Consider the following 20,237-nt stretch of genomic DNA (forward strand, 5'->3'; position numbering starts at 1 on the left):
TACATTTGAAAGTGTGATGTGTTTTAAGATGTGTGTAAGCACTTTTGATTTTGTTGCAATCACTTAATGCAGCAGTTTCACTTCTTCTCTCTGTATGTCATTGTTTCATGGTTTTCAGCCGCATTATACAAGATCACATGGGGTGCTTATATTTAAGAGTTTTTCCACCAAACTGTAAGCACTACAAACACATTTACAAGATCCTGTCTGCAAAGGTACTTTAGCCTTAACATTTCATCAAATGTTAATTTGCTAGTGTAAATACTTAATTTGCCAGTTGTAAGCCAACCTAATTTGCAAAATAAAATGGCCTATGGAAATACAGTATAAGAAGGTTTTCAAAAATAAAACTTCCCAGAGTTCACAATGGCAAAGTTCTCCTTCTCCTTTCCTCTATATTCCCACAATGCAAAGCTGCTGTTATGTTAGGAGTCTCTTCTTGTGTTTTGGGTTGATTTAGTAAAGGAGGAACAAATGGAAAGTTCAATATTTTGAAGTTTTTGCCTTCATTTCCTTGCTCAGAGGCACAAATGACCCTTCACGGTGAGCCAAAACCTGCTATATAAAGAAATCGTAAAAAGTTTGTTGTCTTTCAGTGGAATTGGAATTAGGTCCTTTGTGTGCAGTTTGTGGAGCATTTCTTGTTTGCTTGAGTGTTGGCTCTTATTCAGGAAACACAGAGGTAATAAACCTCCTGTTTTTCACTTCAGGTAACAAATGCCCCTTGATGTTATTTCATGCTTTTTATGTACAGCATTTTTGGTGGATGGTTGGCTTCACGCTTGGGAAAATGTCCTGCTGGCATTGAGCTTTTTTCCAAATCACAGTAAACTGAAGTTAAGCAGAAGAGTAAACAAATTTGTATGTGAAATCTTCTAGGTTTTACATGTGCTGAGGGTGAGACACGGGGGTAAGTAAACTACATTACTTAGTACTTCTGGGAGGTATTTCTTGGTTCATAAGAGTTCGTTCTACTGTAAGTGAAATTTGAGACTTTTAAAAACACCAGTGCCTTATTGGAAAGGAAAAGTGAGAATAACCTAATATAATAAATATAAGAACAGTACCGAATACATTATAAAGGCACTTACATTTTATTTCTAGATTATATTATAAGTTTATATATATTGAATTGTATTGAACATTGTAAATATATTGGTAGAATACAATTCTCTCATTTATAGAGAATTTGACAAGGATTCCAGATTTATCTGGGTGCTCACAAATCTGTTACACGGAGGCACAGGCAGGGGGAGAAAAAGCACAAGTCCACCCCACACAGAACCTGGCTAATTCATTTAAGACCGATTTAGATTAATTTCTTCCCCTTGCCGTTACTAATTTTCCAATTATAAACTTCTGGTGCAGTTTCCTCTTGTGTCTCAGTGGGTGCCCCCGAAACAAAGGCCTGGCCCACCCATGTCTATAGTCCCAGAGACTCCCTTTCCCTCCAGGGTCATACGAAACACCGCCTTGTAATTTAAGAGCTGTAAATGCATGTAGATTACAATTTTCCTGGAACTGCCAAAGTCAGAGAGGGTTTCTTTTTCCAGCTCCTTCCACAAGTTAATTTCATTTTTCCTCATTTACATTGATTTGTATTTTATTTTTAGAAGTAATTTTTTCTTCATCCACTGCACGTAATTCCACGTGTTCTTTTCATGCTTTTTCTTCATCTGGCGTGAGTCGCCGAGTTATTCATACAGTTTCTTTGGATGGGTAAAAAGTTCAACAAGTGAATAGGTCTGGCTCCATTATCTGTTGTGATCCTTTGGGTCGCGTCACATTTTTAAGTCTATTTTCGGATGTGTGGAAGCTTTTGGATTTTCCTTTGAATGTCTTTGTGTATCTTTTAAGACTCTTATTCATGTCCTCTTAGTTCCGAGCAACTTAAATTGCGTTGTGACCTTCTTAACTTTGTAACATAAGAATACTCTATATACATCTTAACAAACTTCTTTTGTGCAATTGAAGCTAGGCTTTCTGCTTGACTTCTTAAAACATTCACACAAATAACCGTAAGCTGTGAGGATGGAGAAATGTAAAGAAATAATACCTTGCACATGACATACCAAGCTACACGTTGGCAGGAAGAGGCAGAAAAAAAGACATTAACAAACATTTTTGTTAAACAATACAATGGGTGGTTTTCTCTTTGGTAAAAGATGCATAACCACATGTATAAAGTTGTCTAGTAAACAAAGGCATGGTTAAGCAGATTGTAGTGAGGCATGAGAAGTATTGGGATATTACCCAGGAGTCATTCAACTGGTATGTGAATTGCTCTTTTTAGGTACAGTGCATTAAATGTTTTGTCCTTGGTGATCATAATAGGGCTTTACTGTTGTTCAAGTCTGAAACAACAAAGGGACCACAGCACTTGTATTATTGACCCTGTTTCTTGGTAGTTCTCAGTAATATAGCTGTTAGCTTCAGTATACTAATCTAAATTGTTTTTTTCCTCTAGATTGCAGACACAATAAAACTTAGATGTTTGGTCAGATATGGCAAGAACCTCCACCTGTTTTTTTTGTTCTCCCCAGACTATCATAAGGGTAGGCCAGAATTTCACTTTGCTGCCAAAACTGGCAACTTAGTTGTCTCTGGACAAAGCACCTAGTGATCTCTTGATGAACAGCACACAGTATTTTGCACTTTGTCATTGTGGAGAGATGTCCCGCTTTTTGGTTCACCAGCATATGTTTAAATTTAAGTATTTTATATTTTTCCAAGAGCTCTACTATATAATATTCTTAGAAACCCTGAGGGTCTGTAGTTACATTGCATATGCCCCTATTAAGCACTGACACGTGAACTGGCGGTGAACTATGACTCATTGATTAGTCCACAAGCTATTTAAATGTCCGTTTCCTAGTTTCAGTGTGTAATGTGAAGCATTTCAATATTGGAATATATCATTGAGATTACTTTCAGGATCTAAAAAGGCATTTTTTGTTACATTTTGATTAATTTTTACATAAAAATTACTTTATTCCTGTCTTTTGCAGTAAGTGGATATGTAAAAGCTGTTGCAAAAGAGAATTTAAAAAAAATAAAATGCAAAAAGTGAAACAGTGAAAACTGGAATTATAGAAAAGGGCAAAATAAAGTATAGCTCTTAAAAATGTCAGAATTTTATAGTATAGTACTGGTGTTTAGTAGAAGTATAATTTTCATTTTCAAGGACAGGAAAGAACAAATGTAAATAATTCTGCTGATGAGTTCTATATGTAGTAAGAGCACTAATTATGGATTGCACAGGGCACCTTTCATAAAAGCAGTTTTTTGGTCTTTTGTACAAATAACATTCAGCAAAGCCCGCAACATCCCAGACGTACTTTGTTTTAAATCTTTATTCATGCTATTATGTTTTAAAAGAAGTCATTTTCATCCTCCTAAATGTAATCTGTAGTGAACGAAATAGGGCCTGAGGGAAAAGTTATTACTGTTATTTAAACCAGGGCTCCACAGCCTGCCTTTGCTGGTTGCTCCGATTTTGGATTTAGTTTGCAACCAGCTCCTTAATTATTGAATTAAATGGCACTTAAGGAGCTGGTTGTATCAAAGTCCTGCAATGAAATGGATTGAATGATTTTGAGGAGTGCTGGTGTAAACAGACAACAGAACAAACCTCTCTTTTTGCTGCATGTTATCTGCTTCTGTCGGTGAAGAGGCAGATGCTTCTGCACAAACACTGGCAGATAAAGCACTTCTGAGCCCTTCTGCTCAATAGGGGGCCGTGCTAGACAAGCACCCCTTCGTAAAAAAAAAAATAACTGTATCCAGTCTCTGCTATACAGTCCATAAGAGAGCTAGAGAGAGAAGGCAGAGTTTGCTTGTTTGGCTCTTTTAAAACAACAGAAATTTCAATCCCTTACACCAAGTACAATGCCATAAATATGTAAAGAATGCTTTTAACATTGTATGTCCTTTAAATGGTAAAACAAGAAATGCCCGTGAGGAAGTACAGTAGCAGGCAACAGGTTATTCCCTGCCTAGGAAGGGAACTGCTGATGAAAGCCATAGCTCTGTCTGAAGTTGTGTGTGCGGATGTCCATGCCTGCAGATGCAGACATCCACACATAGATGGTAGCTAAAGCACAAAAGGTGAATTATTTGGTCTCTAGTTCATTTTTTAGCACTAAATATTCTATTAGATGTGAGAATAGTGCAGTCAGTAGGAATGTGAAAGTTCCTCATGTTGAAATCAATACCCTGGTGTTTTTTCAAGAAATGGCTGGAAGAGATCCTCAGGTCAATTAATGAAACACTCTGTTCTTGTCTGTATACAGGTTGCCAAAACAAACTGCAAATTTCTAAATGGAAAAGCTGATCTTGAAGACTTGGGGGTGCATATTGACACATAATGTGGGAAAGCAATGACAAGGCAATCAGCTTAGGATCTTTAGTTAAAAGTGCAGAATTTAAATTGAGGGTGGGATAGGTTACAATTGTGCAGTGCACTACAGTGTGCTTCAAAAAAAGCTATTGGTGCCCTCTAATCAGACCAAAGAAGAGCATACAGGTACATCACCATTGTCCTACACTGAAGGCCAAAGGCTTAGTGTTGCAGAGGGAAGACTATGATGTGGCCCGATTCAAACGTTCAAAATCCTTCAAAGTACTGATAGAGTAACCCTATAGCATCCTTCAGAATCACCATTGAAACTCAAACTGCTAGACTCAGTATAAACTAAAGAGAAGGGCATATTTAGCAAAGAAGGTACGGTGGATTGTGGAAGTCTAGAACATCCTACTGTTGAAGTTGGCATTGTTGCTTCTTTCAAGAAACCGCTGGATGAGGCAACCATCTACTAGCTAGGTAACCTGAATGGGTCCTCGCAAGCTCTTATTTTCTTTATCTCAACATGTCTTTTGAAAAAATGGCATAAATTCTGAACCTTAAGGGGTTGGTTTTAGGTTTCACACTGACCCTTGCAGCCTTCTCTGTTTTTTTCCCCCTGCATGTATTGTAATGTTTCAGGAATACATTTGTCCTGGAGACAAATGATTGACCAGTTAAGAAACTTGCTCAGAGGGAAGGTTAAGCTATGCATTTCAGACGTCACTTGTTCAAGTTGAGCCTGTCATTTTTTTTTTGGCTGCCATCTCCAATTCCTGGCGTGTGATTGGCTGGGAGTTGGTGAGCAGAAGTCAGGCTGGGTTTCCTCAGCATGCCAATGAATAAGTGCCTTCTATACTCGGATGGATATCTTTTGAGTGGAAGACATACCACTCCTCCACTCAGCTCTCACTTTCATGTGAGGCACTTGGGTGCTCAGTGTCCGGTGTCACATGACTAGGGCAGATGGGCCCATTGGAGTTGTGAAAGCACACAGGTTCCCATTAGGCCATTCTGGGGCCATAGTATAGCGCGCTGAAAAACAATTGGCGATTGATCTGGAAAATAGGATATAAATTCCAAATTTTAAGACAAAAAAAAAGAATCAGCGATTTGCCAATGAAAACCCCTTAACAGGCTTTGTATTTGATAGCTGCAGATCCGATAGCTGTCGTGATGTTTAATCTTACAGGATTTTCTCCTTTACTGTTGATATAGTGTTCGTAAGAGTATAATGTTCAGGGATAATGCTGGATTTTAAAATGACAATTCTTTAAGGTCCAGTAACTGTAAAAATTAAGAGTTTGTATGATGATTTAAAAAAATCCATTTCAAATTTGGATGATAATGGTGAGTCAAGTATCTGTTGTGCAGTGAAAGCTCATTTCATTTTAGTGAACTGTAGGTAATTTTTTTTTCTAGATGGGAACAAGGAGCTTCTCTGGTGGTAAGTGAGGTGTCAATATGTATGACCCAGCTGTAACAGGTTTACTGCGGTACATTTGCCTGAAGTTGGAAGTCCTCTTCTTTTTCATACTTCATTTGTTTCTGATCATCCTGAGGGTGACTCTTCATGGGCTACACTGCAGTTTTATGGAAAGATGTATGTATTCACAGCTCAGGTGAATTGTTAGATGTGCCTTTCAGCATTTATGGTGTAAATTAATATTATTTAGCAGGAGATGATCCCAACCTGCTTGAAATAATGTACATTCTGTGATCCTGTGGGCATTGTTTGAGTCTTAGGAGCTGTTGCTAATGAAATCAACCAAACTGAGAGTTTATTTAATTAAAATTGTCAGTTGTCTCATTTATCTAGAAAGTTGAAATAGTTCTAGGGCAATGGCAGTGAGATTAACTGTGTGTTAAATACACTGCTATGATTTGAAAGTGTTTTGATTTTTTTCTTGGACTGACTACCTAGGTATATCATTATCTGCCTATCATTATGTGCCTAATTATGGAAGTGGACATTACATCTTGATATGCAGCATTGATGATGTAATTTCTTATTCATCCTTGTGCAAAATAATGTGGAAGTGTTCATTTTTGTACATTTTAGTATTATTGAAGTAATCAGATGAAGAAAAATGAAGAAATTCTGGTTGAAAAATACTAATCAGCAATCGGTTGATGCATTGTATGGGATGATCACTTAGTAGTGTGGTATCCCTCTTCATGTAAAATTATTATGCAGCAGTGAAAATTATTTGTGGCTTTGAGAATTCTCTAAAAGACGCAGTTGAGCACCTCAAGGCAAATGACTAATGTATAATTAAATCTTTCATATAATGGAAGAGGTCCCAAGATGAATGTTTATTTCCGATATTTACTGCAAATTCTATATGTGATACAGTACCCCTAACTTTTACTTTATCTTATTCTATCCTACATGTCATGCTTTTACTTATTAATTAATGCCACTACAATGAGATTTCCCATGAATTATTAGGTTGTTTCTAAGAAAATGTTATATTTTCCATTGAGACTCTCTCAAAGTCTAGTGGCCTTGCTTTTGGAAAACAAAATACTATATGATTTTGTGGCTTATTTCTACCTTATGTATATCTTAACATATTGGTGATCCATTCATCCATTTTTTGACTGCTTCATTCAGTTCAGGGTAGCAGGGGAACCAGAGCCTATCCCAGCATTCAACAGGCACAAGGCAGAAAACACCCTGAATGGGATGCCAGTCCATCATACAGCACACACAGACACAAACATGCACACACTCCTACCAGGGCCAATTTTTCCAGAATGCAAATAACTTACCAGTATGTTATTGGACTGTGGTTGGAAACCAGAGAACCTGGGAGGAAACCCACATGAACCCAGGTCCGTAGAATTGCTACAAAGCAGCAATACTAACCAGAGTGCCACCATGCCACCCTGTTGATGATCCAGGGATTTCTAAGTAATTGCATGTACTGAAGGAAAACCTCAAATACCTTTGTACTGAAAAGCATCAGTGCTTGTAAATGCTTTCCTTGTTAGAGCTGAGTATCATTTAAAGTGGTTTTGTCATAAACTTTAAAGTGTTTGCACTTTAATGAAGGAAGGCATGAATGCCAGGCTGTATCACAATACTGGTGGCTATTTGAGGTTCAGCTCTACATTTTTACTACTAAAGGTGCTTTGTGTAGAATTCTACACCAGCTAATAGATTGAGGACTAATTTGTTGCTAGGAGCCTTCATTTTGAGACATTTGCTGAGCCCACTGGAGCACAAGTTCAGAGTGATGCCCCCAATCAGTGTATGGTTTGAGTAACTGAGGGTGGCAGTGACAAAGATTAATGATTTATGGAGCCTGCAGATCTATAGAATGAAGACGAGCAGCTGTATTCTGAGATGTCTCTTATGTACAGTATTTAAGCGATGGGGGGGAGGGTATTCTGCCTATGCTGTTAAAAGATACCGAAGAGTGCTGATAATGCAGATGGTCATTGTAATGGGAGATATCGTTTCTGAAAAATTGACACATGCAAAATGATGATAGGTCATATTTTAAGGCGTAATGGTAGTGTTTAATACCAGATAAAATGGATGATAATGTTCCCTGTTTTACTTGCTTGCTGACATAGGTAAATGTAATTAATTGCCTTGCATACAGTGACAGAACTTTTTACTCTTCCAAAGCAAGCTGAACACTGGTTCATTTTACAGTCTAGTGAGTTACGGTTAGTGATATTCTTTTCTGTTTCAGTGATACAAATGAATCTAATATTTTGTTTTGTAAGGGAGGAAGAAACTGTTCCTTGCCTTTCTGATGTTCTTCTGGTTCCTTTCCTCATCTTTGTATAGGTGCTAATGCATCTAAATTGATCTAATTTGAGCACACGTTCATATCTGAAAAATGAACCATGTCTTCTAATTCAGTCACTGAAAGTGATCAGGTTTTTTTGTGTGTATTTTTTATTACCTGACGGGTTTGGAAAAATAATGCTCTGTAACATTCCAGACAACAGAGGTTGCAATGCTAATATGCTCTTAAATATGTTTAAATCTGTAGAGATATTACACTTCATCATGTACATACATATACACATTTACTTACACTTCAGTACAGTAATTAAGTTTCAGTTCAGGCTTCTGAATAACATGCACAAGAGTAAGTGGCAGTGTCAGCTCTTTTCTTTTGGAAACTCAGGAGTTTTTGTTTTAAATACAAGACCGCTTGGCTGTTTTTTCTTGTATTTTTTCTCTCGCCATCCATGGTCTGCCACCACAACCAGGGAGAGGGTGTGTCCGTGTAAATATTCATCCCCCCTTACTCAGCACTTCAGGGGTAAAAAAAAAAAGTGAGGGAGTGACCCAGTGGAGTGAGGAGGCGCAGCTAATTATTTCCCAGTCTGTTAGTGAATATCGGGATGTGCAGAGGCTGCGTTCACCCAGGGAAACAGATGGCGCAGATCTGGCGAGCCGTCCGCGAGATGCCGTTCTTACAAGCGACAACCGCTCAGGAGAATTCCCTCACTCCCCCGCGACACCCTCGGTTCGCACCTCTAGCTCATTAAATTGGTACCTCGTCTCCTGTACTTGCCAAGAACTGGGGAGAAAAGGACATTAAAAAACAGGCTATTTCTGTTAAATATACGTGCTTTTTTATAAAGGGGATGGGGGGTTCCTTCGCTGTGGAGCCGGAGGAGGCGATCGGAGAAAAAAAAAGTAAAGAACAGAAGGAAAGTTGCCGGTAATTATCTATGTATGGAATTTCAAAGCTCCTACTCATACATAGGCTTGAAAAACAGAAAGGTTGATAATTACTGGTTGCGCATATTAAAATAAAAAAAAACACAATTATAGGCTCAATTAACAAGTTGCAGTTGATTGGTGATTTAAAAAGTAGAATTATGTAAATGTTGCCACTGTTCGTCTAAATAGGCGTTTAAACGCGTGTTTATTTTTATTACTTGCATTTGTATCCATGGAGATGGCTGAGAGGCAAAATGATTGTTTTCAGTTTAGGACATCTGTTTGGAATGGAACTGCTGACCCAGGTGAAGTGTAATGCACTATGATGCACGGAAGAAGCTTGGATGTATGTTTTGATGTCATGGTTTTAATGACCAAATTCTGCTTTTTTAAAAATGGCAGCCGACGCGTTACATATTAGAATCCTATGTCTGCCAAGTCTACAATGTCCGTTCACAAAACATGAACTGCAGCACATTGGTTTGAAAGCATTTCTAAAATGAAACCCCTCATAATGTTATGCACTGGAATGACAATGAGGCATCATTTGGGGATTTCCTTGTAAATGCAGGCCAGTACTAAATGCATGCAAGGCTATACAATAGCATATTTGTTCTGCCAAATAAAAGCTGCAGCTCTGAAAATCTGACAGTGTGAGGCTTGCAGTAATGCAGAAGTGGTTCTAGTGATCTACTTGATTGTAGTTTTTTTTGTTGACTTACAAAGACAGTCGATCATGTATTGTTTGAGCCCAGCTTTGGCACAATTTGAGGCATGTAGATCAAAGGCAGTGAATTTGAGAAACGCTCACTGAGCCCAATCTAGATGTAATTGCTATTTTAGAAATAAGCTGTACATAAAATACTATATGATCTTGTTTTCCAGTTCCAGGTACAACCAAAGACAATCATTTGGATAATTATCTGTACAGTATCTCAAAATAATAATTAACATATTGCTCTTCTTAAAATAACTGTTATGATATAAACACAGTAAGGTTTTGTGTCTACAAACAGCAGTTAAACAGTAAATAGTAATTAAGTTTTTCTCTATTTTCTGTAATGTATTTTGTCAAACACAGGATACATTCAAAACCATATTACTGGAATTAAAGCGTGAAGCATGTTCTTTTGTTATTACATAAGGTTATGATCTTAAAGGCATTAAGATCTTTAAGCCAAAGGTGTATATGAAAATGTTAGTATGCTGATATGCTACATACTTCACACAACAGGGTCAAAGTTGAGTATTCGTTGGTGTAAAGTAAGCTACCGATTGAGTGCAACTGCTGCCTGCAAATAGAGCTCCACGTTATGTGAAGACTCTTATTTTTAATCACTTCTCTATGCATTCCGTAAACATAAGCGTAAAAAATATTGTATAGCCTGTGAAGTCCTGTAACCTTTGGAACAGTTTATTCAGTGTGTGTAGTGAGTGTTTACGTGTGTGTACTGTGTATTTTATGTTAAATTGGTTCACTTTCGGTTATGTATTGCATTAACACTCAACTTCCAGATCCAAATTTGAATCTTTGTAATATGATTTTAGGGGCTTACATAGCACATGATCTTATGGTTTGGAGAGATCTCTGATATAGTGTACATAGGCTAAGGACACTTTCCAACAAAAACTCCAAAATGTTAAAACCGTGTAGTCTTATCATAGGTGCATGGCAACAATTTTATGTACCAAACTTATGACAATGTATTTGTTACTTATGATGGGGTATTTTATCATCATCGGGACAAAAGTACAGCTGCTGTAATGTTATTTTTCCTCTGTTGGTTACTAAAGCCATGGTCATATTTTAAATACATGGTTTAGAAGCTGCATTCTTGACTGTATCAGTCAGCTCTGAGATCTTTTTCTGAACTCGCTCTTGGAAGCCTTTTGGGTGATTTTAGGTGAGAGGTGTGTGGGCTCTTCATGTGCCCTGTGTTCTCCTGGTTAGTGGAATGTCATTGTATTGCAGCCCCATGGGAACAACCATATCACTGTCTGTCTCCAGAGCATCACGCTGCTTCCCAGACTGAGAATAGCTACCAATGGCAAAACAGACCTGAGCAATTTCTATTTTTCATGGCTGTTTTGTGAAGGCTGAAATACCAGGCCTTGTTTGTGGCTGTGCTCTGCCGTCATTTGCAAGAATGAACTAAAATGCTATGCTTTCAGAGGAAAATGAAAACATTAGGATCATGTGCTCGTATTCATCACAAGAATATGCTTTAAGCTGCAGTGTTTTGATACATTCTTTCCAAACATTAAACTAGCCTATTGTATAAAATGGTTTAAAATCTTTTTTTTGTAGCCTATATCTTACAGTACTTTTAGTTTTAGTTTAATTGGAGCACAGTATAATTACCTGAACTGTTAATAGTTTTAAAGATTTACAGGTCTGGCCTCAAAACTTTTTTTTTCCCCTGAAACTGTATGAGATATATTTCAATTTAAACATAGGTATCTAAATATTAATTTTAAGACAAGCCTCTTTATGATAGCTTGTCTCATGGTGATTATATTTTTTTTCTTGCTATCAGCACAGTGTTCCAGAGTTGCCAAGGAGATTTAAATAAAAAGGGCTTGCAGGGTTAAGCTGTTTAAATCCCTCATTTATTTAATCCCTTGAATACTAACTATGTCTGTACCCTATTAAGCATATGCACTGTACTTCTAATCATTCACTCTTCAATGCAGCGGGGAAGATTTTTTTTCTACAGTAAATTGACTGTTAATTAAATCTATTAAGGCACCTCTTGTTTTGAAAGAATGAAACATGTGAATGTCACAAGCCATAGCATATTAGAAATATATCAAAACTGCGTTCTCGTCCCGTTTCCTGTGGAAATATCAGTAATCACAAGCGCTCTTCTGGTTCTCTAATAGTTGGTTGTTGTTCTTGCGGTTATTATTACCATTATATAAAAGAGCTGACAGTTTGGGGTATATTTGAATGCATACTCACTTCCTTGGAAAGCATTTCCTGTTATTTCAAATCATGGTAAATCTCAAGGATCAAACTTTTGTTAAATATAAAATTTTCAGTTATTTTTTAATGTATGTGCATTTTGAGTTTTTTTTTACCTAACCTTTTGTCATAAATGTGCATGTCCTGTTAAAAATCGCCCTCTTTTATGGCCACACAAGTGAGTCATCGTACGTTGCCGATAGATTTTTCCCTTGTCCTTGATTGTTATTGTTATTTATTACTAGATTGCTGTCTCCAAGTGATAAAATGATGCTCTAATATGGCACCGGCACTCCTTTGTACAATTATCAATAAATGTTTTTTTTCTGCTTCATTTTGAACTGCTGCTGAAAAAGATCAAATGGTATTTAAATGACTGCCTGCATTATTAACGCTTCATTTGTAGTGCTGTGAATTAATCACTGTTCCAGGTCCTGCGCCCCTAGCGCTAACCACCTTTCCTTAAATCTCTCTCCTCCAGGGTTTCACCTGAGCGGCACAGTGACGGAACCAGCTTCCCAGTCGGAGCCTGAAATTGTCTGCAATGTGGCCATTAGCTTTGACCGCTGCAAGATTACCTCAGTGACCTGTAGCTGTGGAAACAAGGACATCTTTTACTGTGCCCACGTTGTAGCACTCTCTTTATACCGGATCCGCAAGCCGGATCAGGTCAAACTGCATCTTCCCATTTCAGAGACCCTCTTTCAAATGAACAGAGACCAACTGCAGAAATTTGTACAGTATTTAATCACGGTGCATCACACAGAGGTTTTACCCACTGCCCAGAAACTAGCAGATGAAATTCTTTCCCAGAACTCGGAGATCAATCAAGTACATGGTAAGGTGTCCGGTTGCGTTTGGCACAGGGGTGGAGGTGTGTTCGTGCACTTGTCGTACACATATTTGTGTTTCTTGATAGAAGGGTTTTACACACCTACATAATTGCAGATTATGTTGAACCATTGATTTAAAATAGACATTGAACCGGAGCACAGACTGCCGACCCTTTTAAATCAATAGAGATAATTTGTCTGACCTACATAATAAATTAGCATACACCATGTACGCAAAGCAGCAGGAAACATTTATTTAATTACCTTGTTTCAGGGCATTTAGTTTGATTTCAGGTGGTAGCACAGTGAGGATATGGTTTAAATGAAACAGGCTCGTTTTATAGGCAGAATAATAGGCTGTCCTCTTGTGAAGATTCCTGCTCTATGCATACAAGCTCTCGAGTTTGGCAGTGAAAGAACACTGCATCTTGGAAAGCACTGGTGTGTGGGTTGCCTCTGAAGAAATCTCAGCTGCTGTGAAAAGTAGGTCTGAAGATGTTTGCCTAAAATGAGGTTGAAATATTGAATTTTGTTTCTTAGGTGACAGCTATTGTGGTGTTGCTTTTGCCTGTTTAATCGCTGGTGATGGCGATTAGTCCTGCTTCATTTAGTTTTTTCCCTTTTTTAGATTTAGAACTTAAAATATGTTTTGTTAGATATTCCTGGAATAACTTTGTACTAGTATCTCAGCCTGTATCTTAAAGTCTGGTACAGTTATGTGATTACTGCCTAGGCTGTGTGCCGTGAAGCCCTTACTTCTGAAATACTTCTGCAAGGAACAAGTCCATCTCGCAACAGACCCTCCACCATGACTCCTTCAGTGGCTCTTCATGATGGGCGCCACTGTGTCACCCGGAACACCATGCTTCCTTTGGAAAAAGCACCGCAAACGTAGCCGGATTCCTGTTTCTGTTAATTGTTGCCGAAGCTTTACCATGGAATCGAAATGTCTGCTTTTGAGCTGGTTTTTCTTTTAAGTAAACATGCCTTTAGAATCCATTTTTTCAGCAAATTGAGAAAAGATGGTTAAAGGAGGTGTTTGTTTTTGAGCTCCTCAGCTGACAAGATGGCAAGTGTAATGGTTAATATAGTGAAGGCTGTGATCTTCAGAAATATTCCCAATGTTTATATTACTCCTATATTAAGTCAGCTTTGTAAATAATATCTATGGTTTCCGGTGTCTTTTTCCTCATGTTAGATTTTTTGTTCTACATTGGATTTATAAAGTTATAATTTGAAATACTAGAATTTCAAAAACTCTGCAGATCCCCTGAAAAAGTGTTGCATGTAAGTGTATCCCTTAATGAGTGTGTACCTGAGCTGTTTTCACTGCAGAGCTCAAAAATCTTTTTTTGCAGGGGGAGAGTGCCTTATGTGTGCCAAGTTTGTACTAGTCACTTAGAAGTCTTTTACAGAAGTCATTTTGCCCATTTTTTTTCTACTGGGAACGTGCAGTATCATAAGAAAATATAAACAAATTGCATGCATTGTTTTCATGTGATTTTACATGTATGGGTATGCTTTTGAATGGAACATTTGGGAAATGGTTCAAAGTGTGTTTTAAACGTTGTCTGTGTGCGAAGTAATAGAATAACTATAAGCAATAAATATATACTTGGTTTTGTTTCATTTGCAAAGATAAACAACTAGGGACTTTATATGACATGAAAACTCTGCTTAAATTGCTTGTGTGTACTTTGTTCTGTGCATTCTACAGGTGCTTCTTTTTCCTTTTGAAACATTGGCTTTCTGGGGGACCAAAGGGGAATATTCTAAAACATGAACTCTGTGTGCACTTATTAACAAGTCATTAACCACAGAGTCATGCAGCAACTTCCTGTTGATTAACTGCTTCATTGATAGCATAGCTTTGAATGAGACCAGTATTTTGGTACTAGATTTTACATTTTAGGTAAACAAATTGCTATTGCAACATATGGTTTTAATTAGTCTTTAAAATATGTTACTTTGTACTGCCATGGCTTATGTATAGACATACATTGAAAGCATATGTTTCACTGAAAAGCACAGTAGAATGTTAAAAATATGTACTAAGATATTCGTTCATCCTCCCAGTATAAAAAAAAAAGTGTCTAGGAAGCATATTGGGGTTTTAATACAAAGAAAAACATTCATATTTCAGACCCTTTTGTGGTCATTCCACTACAGAGCATGATTTTATCAACCATGAAATTGTTTCGACATGGAATGTGTCACATAACCTCCTTTTTTACAGGAGGTCGAGAAAGAAAGGGGTTATGGAATCAAAATATGATGAAATTCAGTATGATTGTTTTATTTATGTAAGCAGGTATTTTAAAAGAATCGCTAGTCCTGTTTCACTGTCATTTTCATGTCTGCTTTGACAAAAAATGTATTGTAAAAGAAACTTGGGCAATAATATGTCAACATTTAAGTGTTATTTTATCTGGAGGAATATTAAGGTTGAGCTGTACATTATGTTTACTTTTGTAAATAGAAAATGCTGTTGAAGAGGTGCAGATTGAACTTGAAATTGAAAAGTAAATGTGCACAGCTTTATCAAGCCACCATGAGACATTTATATTAGGGGTAATCTTGTCTTTTAGCTATGAAAAAATAATTAATATTGTTTGTTTTGCAAATTGGATGTATCTCTTGATTATTGAACAATCGATCATCAAAATAAAAAGATATTTTGTGTACAAAGGAAATTATATATTAGTATAAAACATGATCACAGCACTTTGGTCTGTGGGTTATTCTGCTTTGGAATTCTTATTGAAGTATGTACTTCATTTGTTAGATGTTTCACCTGCTGTAAATGATTTGGATTTTGACACAATGTAACCAATGTAAAGGGAATTGTGGGACCACTGGGTAAAACGGAGCCCCTTGAAGTTCAGATGTTTTTGTGATTTGAAGGTATAGAGAGGTTTACCGAGAGCAATACTTCTGTATCAATTTTAAAAATCTATTGAAAAAGGTAAATGTGCAATAAACTGTTCTTTTTTCAGAATACCCTGAGGCACATGTACAGTGTTTCAAAAGCTTTTGTTCAGTGGAACGGTACTACAGAGGATTGCAGTATTTTTTAAATCAAGTCTAGAGTGAATTGAAGAGCATTATTAGCTGTAGAATAACTTGATATCCTGCTTTTGTTGTTTTGCAATATTCTATCGCCACTATCCAGTTGTGTTGAAGCGGTGTAACAGAGCGCAGTGTTCTTAGATCTTGGGTGAAGACACCCCTCAACTTGCCTGTTCGGTCTCTTTTCATGCCTTTTGAATCAGGAACTGCATTCTTAAAAAAAGCATGCAGGTTCCAAGTCCTTTGTGTTTGGACAACTTCATGTGAAGTGCAGTGGATGTCTGGGAATGCACTTTTCTTAGGAGACAAAATGTGAAGTAATTATTGCTCAGTGTCTCTGAGTTTGTTTTTTTTAAGGTGCCATATATAATGATGGGGAAAAAAGAAACGCAACATTTTCTGGAATGAGAATACTATAGTTATAGCTTATGTACTTTCACAAAAAGTTGTCAATTTGTTTTAAGTCCTCTGACCAGCAATACAGCTTGTGCAGTGAGGCATTTCAACTTAACAATCACGCAAAAGCTCATTAGGTACACTTTTACCCAAGAGGTCCAGGTGGAAAAATGCCTGACAGGTCAACTTTAAAAAGGTCTTAATTCAAAGCTTAGGTCAGTACAAGAAAAGGGCCACACTTAGTCAGTTTTCTGTGCATTCCATAATGCCTCGATTGTCACCAGAAGCAAGGGAGAGGGCCGTTGGCATGCTGCAGGCAGGCATGTCATGTGCCAGTGTTGCCAGTCCACTATGGAGTAAGCCACTCCACTGTGTCCTGACTGCAGAGAAGGTTTCAGCAGACCTGCAGGACAGATGACCGTTCAAGATCCGGTCCCCTCGAGTGACCACAACAGAGCAGGGCCGACAGTTTCAGTTCGTTTCAGTTCTGCTACCCGTACTGCTGCTGAAACTGCCAGCAGACACAATGGCCGCATCACTGGCAGAAAAGTGAGGCTCCATGCTGCTGGCCTTAGAGCAAGGCAACCTGTCAGTGGCCCTCTGCTCACACCTCCTAGACGTCACACCCGACTGGCTTGGACACTACTGATGGACTCGTCAGTAGTGGCACCAGGTCCTCTTCCCGGATGAGTCACTCTTCAGCCTGTTCAACGCAGACAGGCCAGAGTGTGGAGGAGGAGGTGTTGTTTCTTTTTTCCCCAACAGTGTGTGTGTATATATATATAGTGTTTACAAAAGGCAACTTTGAATGCTTTATAATCAAAGAATGATTTCAATTGAAAATATAATTCTGTAATTGTGTACAGTACAAACACATTGTAACAATTTTGGTGGGGTCCAAGCCTTTTGCTTGTTATTGAAGACATGCAATCACAGGTAAAAAATCCCAACTCATTAACTGTTCGATTTATGATAAGAGGACACTGTAGAACCATAGTTGAAAGCATTTTACTTGGTTAATAATAAATACTTGTATTGATAGTGTTTTTCATCCCCAAGGACCACAATTAGATGCTTTACATTTAGGAGGGCATCACCATCAATGACCAGTACAGCACCCACCATGGCTGACAAATCTGCAACATTGGTTGGGTGGGAAAATCAGAATTTACCCTTTCTAATTAACAGATAATTGTAGGTGGGTTAGATTTTCAACCTCAGAGTAGAATTTATCCAAGACTAAAGAATGACACCCCTACTCATACAGACTGTGCTATGAGATCTAATGACCAACTAAAATCTCATTCAAAGGATGGTGCTTCCTACTGGAATATATTCCCTTACCATACTGAGTAATTGGTTTGGAAATTGTGGCCCAGAAGGGACAGTGAAAACCTACTGGTCTACCAATAGTCTGGTATTCAGTAGTTTAGCCATCTTATTATAAAATTAAAATCCATGTGCAAAGCACAATAATTTCCAGTTTAAGTAATTCTCATCTTTGGATTAGTAGAAATTGATTTTCCCTTTAGAAACGTATTGTGCACAGGTATTCTAAGAGGTTGCTGCGATTGATTTAGATAATCTCCTTCTAAACCTTTAAATCTACCCACACCTGGTACTGGTGCAAATTGTGTTTACAAACAGACATTGACAGCATTGGATTGGATTATTCTTGGTGTAACTATTACAGAGCTCCACAAAAGGCCATGTTTTGTATACTGAAGGCCATTAGAGCAAGATTAGTATTTTTTTTAAATTGTGTATTATACTTTACACTTTTTTTCCCCAACAGTAATACATAGAATTTTGAAACTGCTTCTGCCACTGTCATATTATGATTATGAATTAGGTGTAATTTAAAAAAGGAAAGTCTTCACTGCCGTAACTTGCATGTAATTTCTCTTTTCCATGTCCGGTCTGATAACTTATTTCACAGTTTATAGCTAGGACTTCCAGAATCTGTATGTTATAGCAGTTCAGAAGAAGTCGCGGTGACTGTCCCTGTTAAAACAATTCAATGTTGATGTGTGTCGATGTGAAGGACTGGGAAAATACCAGCTGGACCCCTGTTTGCATGAAGTTGATATTGGCCTGGGACCCAAGGCTGTGCTGACCCTAACGTTTCCATAGCCTTGGTGTGGATGTTTGGTTTGGACTGAAACACTACAGCACATGAAACCACAATGATCTTTACCACTCGGTGAGAGGAGGACAGGCAGGAACACATTGCGCTTGTCTTGTGTATCCTGTTCTCCTCTGTACAGCGTGGTGGGAATGGTACGTTTGTTCGTTGCCATTCGTTGTCGGAAACTGGCCCATCCAAGATCGGAAAGTTGAGGTGTGAGAAGCATGGAAAAAATATATAATAATGTCATTTGTCAGGGCTTGTTCAAAGGAAGTTTGGAAAATTGGTGAGTTACCTTAGACATACTACTGGCAGGCCTAAACAGGATTTACATCTAAGTGAAATTTGTACCGTTAGCTCTTTATAGCTTTACATTCAATTGTAGTGACCAAAAAGGAATTACATTTGTAACATGATGTTATCAAGTCATACAAACATGGTGTATATACTGTATATCTTCTACTATGTGTATACAGTATATATATAAAACTGATGATGGTTTCTGAACTTGATTAGTTTATAGCATTGATGATTTTAACTTTTTCCTCGTTGTTTTTCATTTTTGTTGTACTCTATTTCCACCTGTATATATTGCTGCATTTTAAAGTTCCTCAGCACCATGTCCTGCTGATTAAATAGAACTGGTTTTTAAGCTCAGTTATTTTATCTTCAAGTCAAATGGTGGATATTGTTAAAGAAGGCAACCTAAAGTCTCTGTAACAACAACAGTACCCATAGGCTCAAAAATATGAAGTTCACTGTGCAGTTTTTATGATAATGTATCTGATTAATAGAATTTGGTATATTTTCCCTGTAATATTTTATGCTGTTTTACTTCCTGAGATCATCTGATGCTTTGACATTGTATGAACATAAACTGTTGTCTGAAAATAGACTGAACTACATCTGACAGATATGAAAGGTGGATAACAAGTAAAAACACATAATAAACCCAGCAGCTATTGTATATGCAATTTAAGTGTTCAATTTACCATGGAATTTATCCAAAGGGATAAAATCTGTAACGCTATAATGCATTATAGAATGATATAAAATGGGTTTTACTAAAATAAAGCCAGAAATGCCTCAACTCTTTTTGGTGTTTTTGGTAAAGAAAAAACATTGCAAGTCATCCAGCGGCCCTACAGGATAACTTTTGTAGCACCGGGGCTCCTCTGTCTTCCTAGGCTGTGAGTAAGGCTGTGTCTGCGTTGTCCCTGCAGGAGCCCCCGACCCCACGGCAGGAGCCAGTATAGACGACGAGAACTGCTGGCATCTGGACGAAGAGCAGGTCCAGGAGCAAGTAAAACTCTTTCTCTCCCAGGGAGGGTACCATGGGTCTGGGAAGCAGCTCAACCTGCTCTTCGCAAAGGTATGCGTCTCTCCCAGCCGACACGCTTCCTTCACCCACCCGGTCGATAGCGCAGCTGACATTTTCCAGAATTGCACTCCCTTGCAGAAATGCCACAGCATCTGGGGTCGTACTGGAGAAGAGGCTTCTACAATTTTAACCTGCAGGATACAATCTGTTAGTCCTTAAATGCCTCAGAACAATACGTGTTTTTCCTACTCTTCCTACTCACTTTTGAGTTTTAGCAGAAAACCAACAGGTGTAATTGCTGAAAAACCTAGCTAGTAATGATCTAACATTCAGTTCTGTTCTTAATGGATATGAGTAGGTACATTTAAAATACAATAAAGGCATGTTAAGGAAATGTTTTTATTTTCTAAAGGAATATTGCCTGAGTTTTGTCATGCACCAAGGTTGATTTTTTTTTTTTCCTTATTGCCTTGTTTAGTATTGTTTG

At 37.8% G+C, this 20,237-nt stretch overlaps 1 protein-coding gene across 3 annotated transcripts in view; it reads left to right on the forward strand.

Annotated features, from left to right (window-relative positions):
* The window catches only part of zswim6 (zinc finger, SWIM-type containing 6), a 97,069-nt gene that overhangs the window by 43,331 nt on the left and 33,501 nt on the right, over positions 1 to 20,237 (forward strand). For 2 of the 3 annotated variants that reach the window (XM_015367706.2, XM_006626815.3), the window contains exons 2-3: positions 12,485 to 12,841; positions 19,653 to 19,801. In XM_015367706.2, coding sequence (XP_015223192.1) covers positions 12,485 to 12,841; positions 19,653 to 19,801 — 506 coding nt within the window. The remainder of the gene's footprint in view (positions 1 to 12,484; positions 12,842 to 19,652; positions 19,802 to 20,237) is intronic. The other variant, XM_069187203.1, reaches the window with a different exon arrangement.

This window comes from Lepisosteus oculatus, chromosome 3, assembly GCF_040954835.1.
Source record: "Lepisosteus oculatus isolate fLepOcu1 chromosome 3, fLepOcu1.hap2, whole genome shotgun sequence".
Taxonomy (NCBI): domain Eukaryota; kingdom Metazoa; phylum Chordata; class Actinopteri; order Semionotiformes; family Lepisosteidae; genus Lepisosteus; species Lepisosteus oculatus.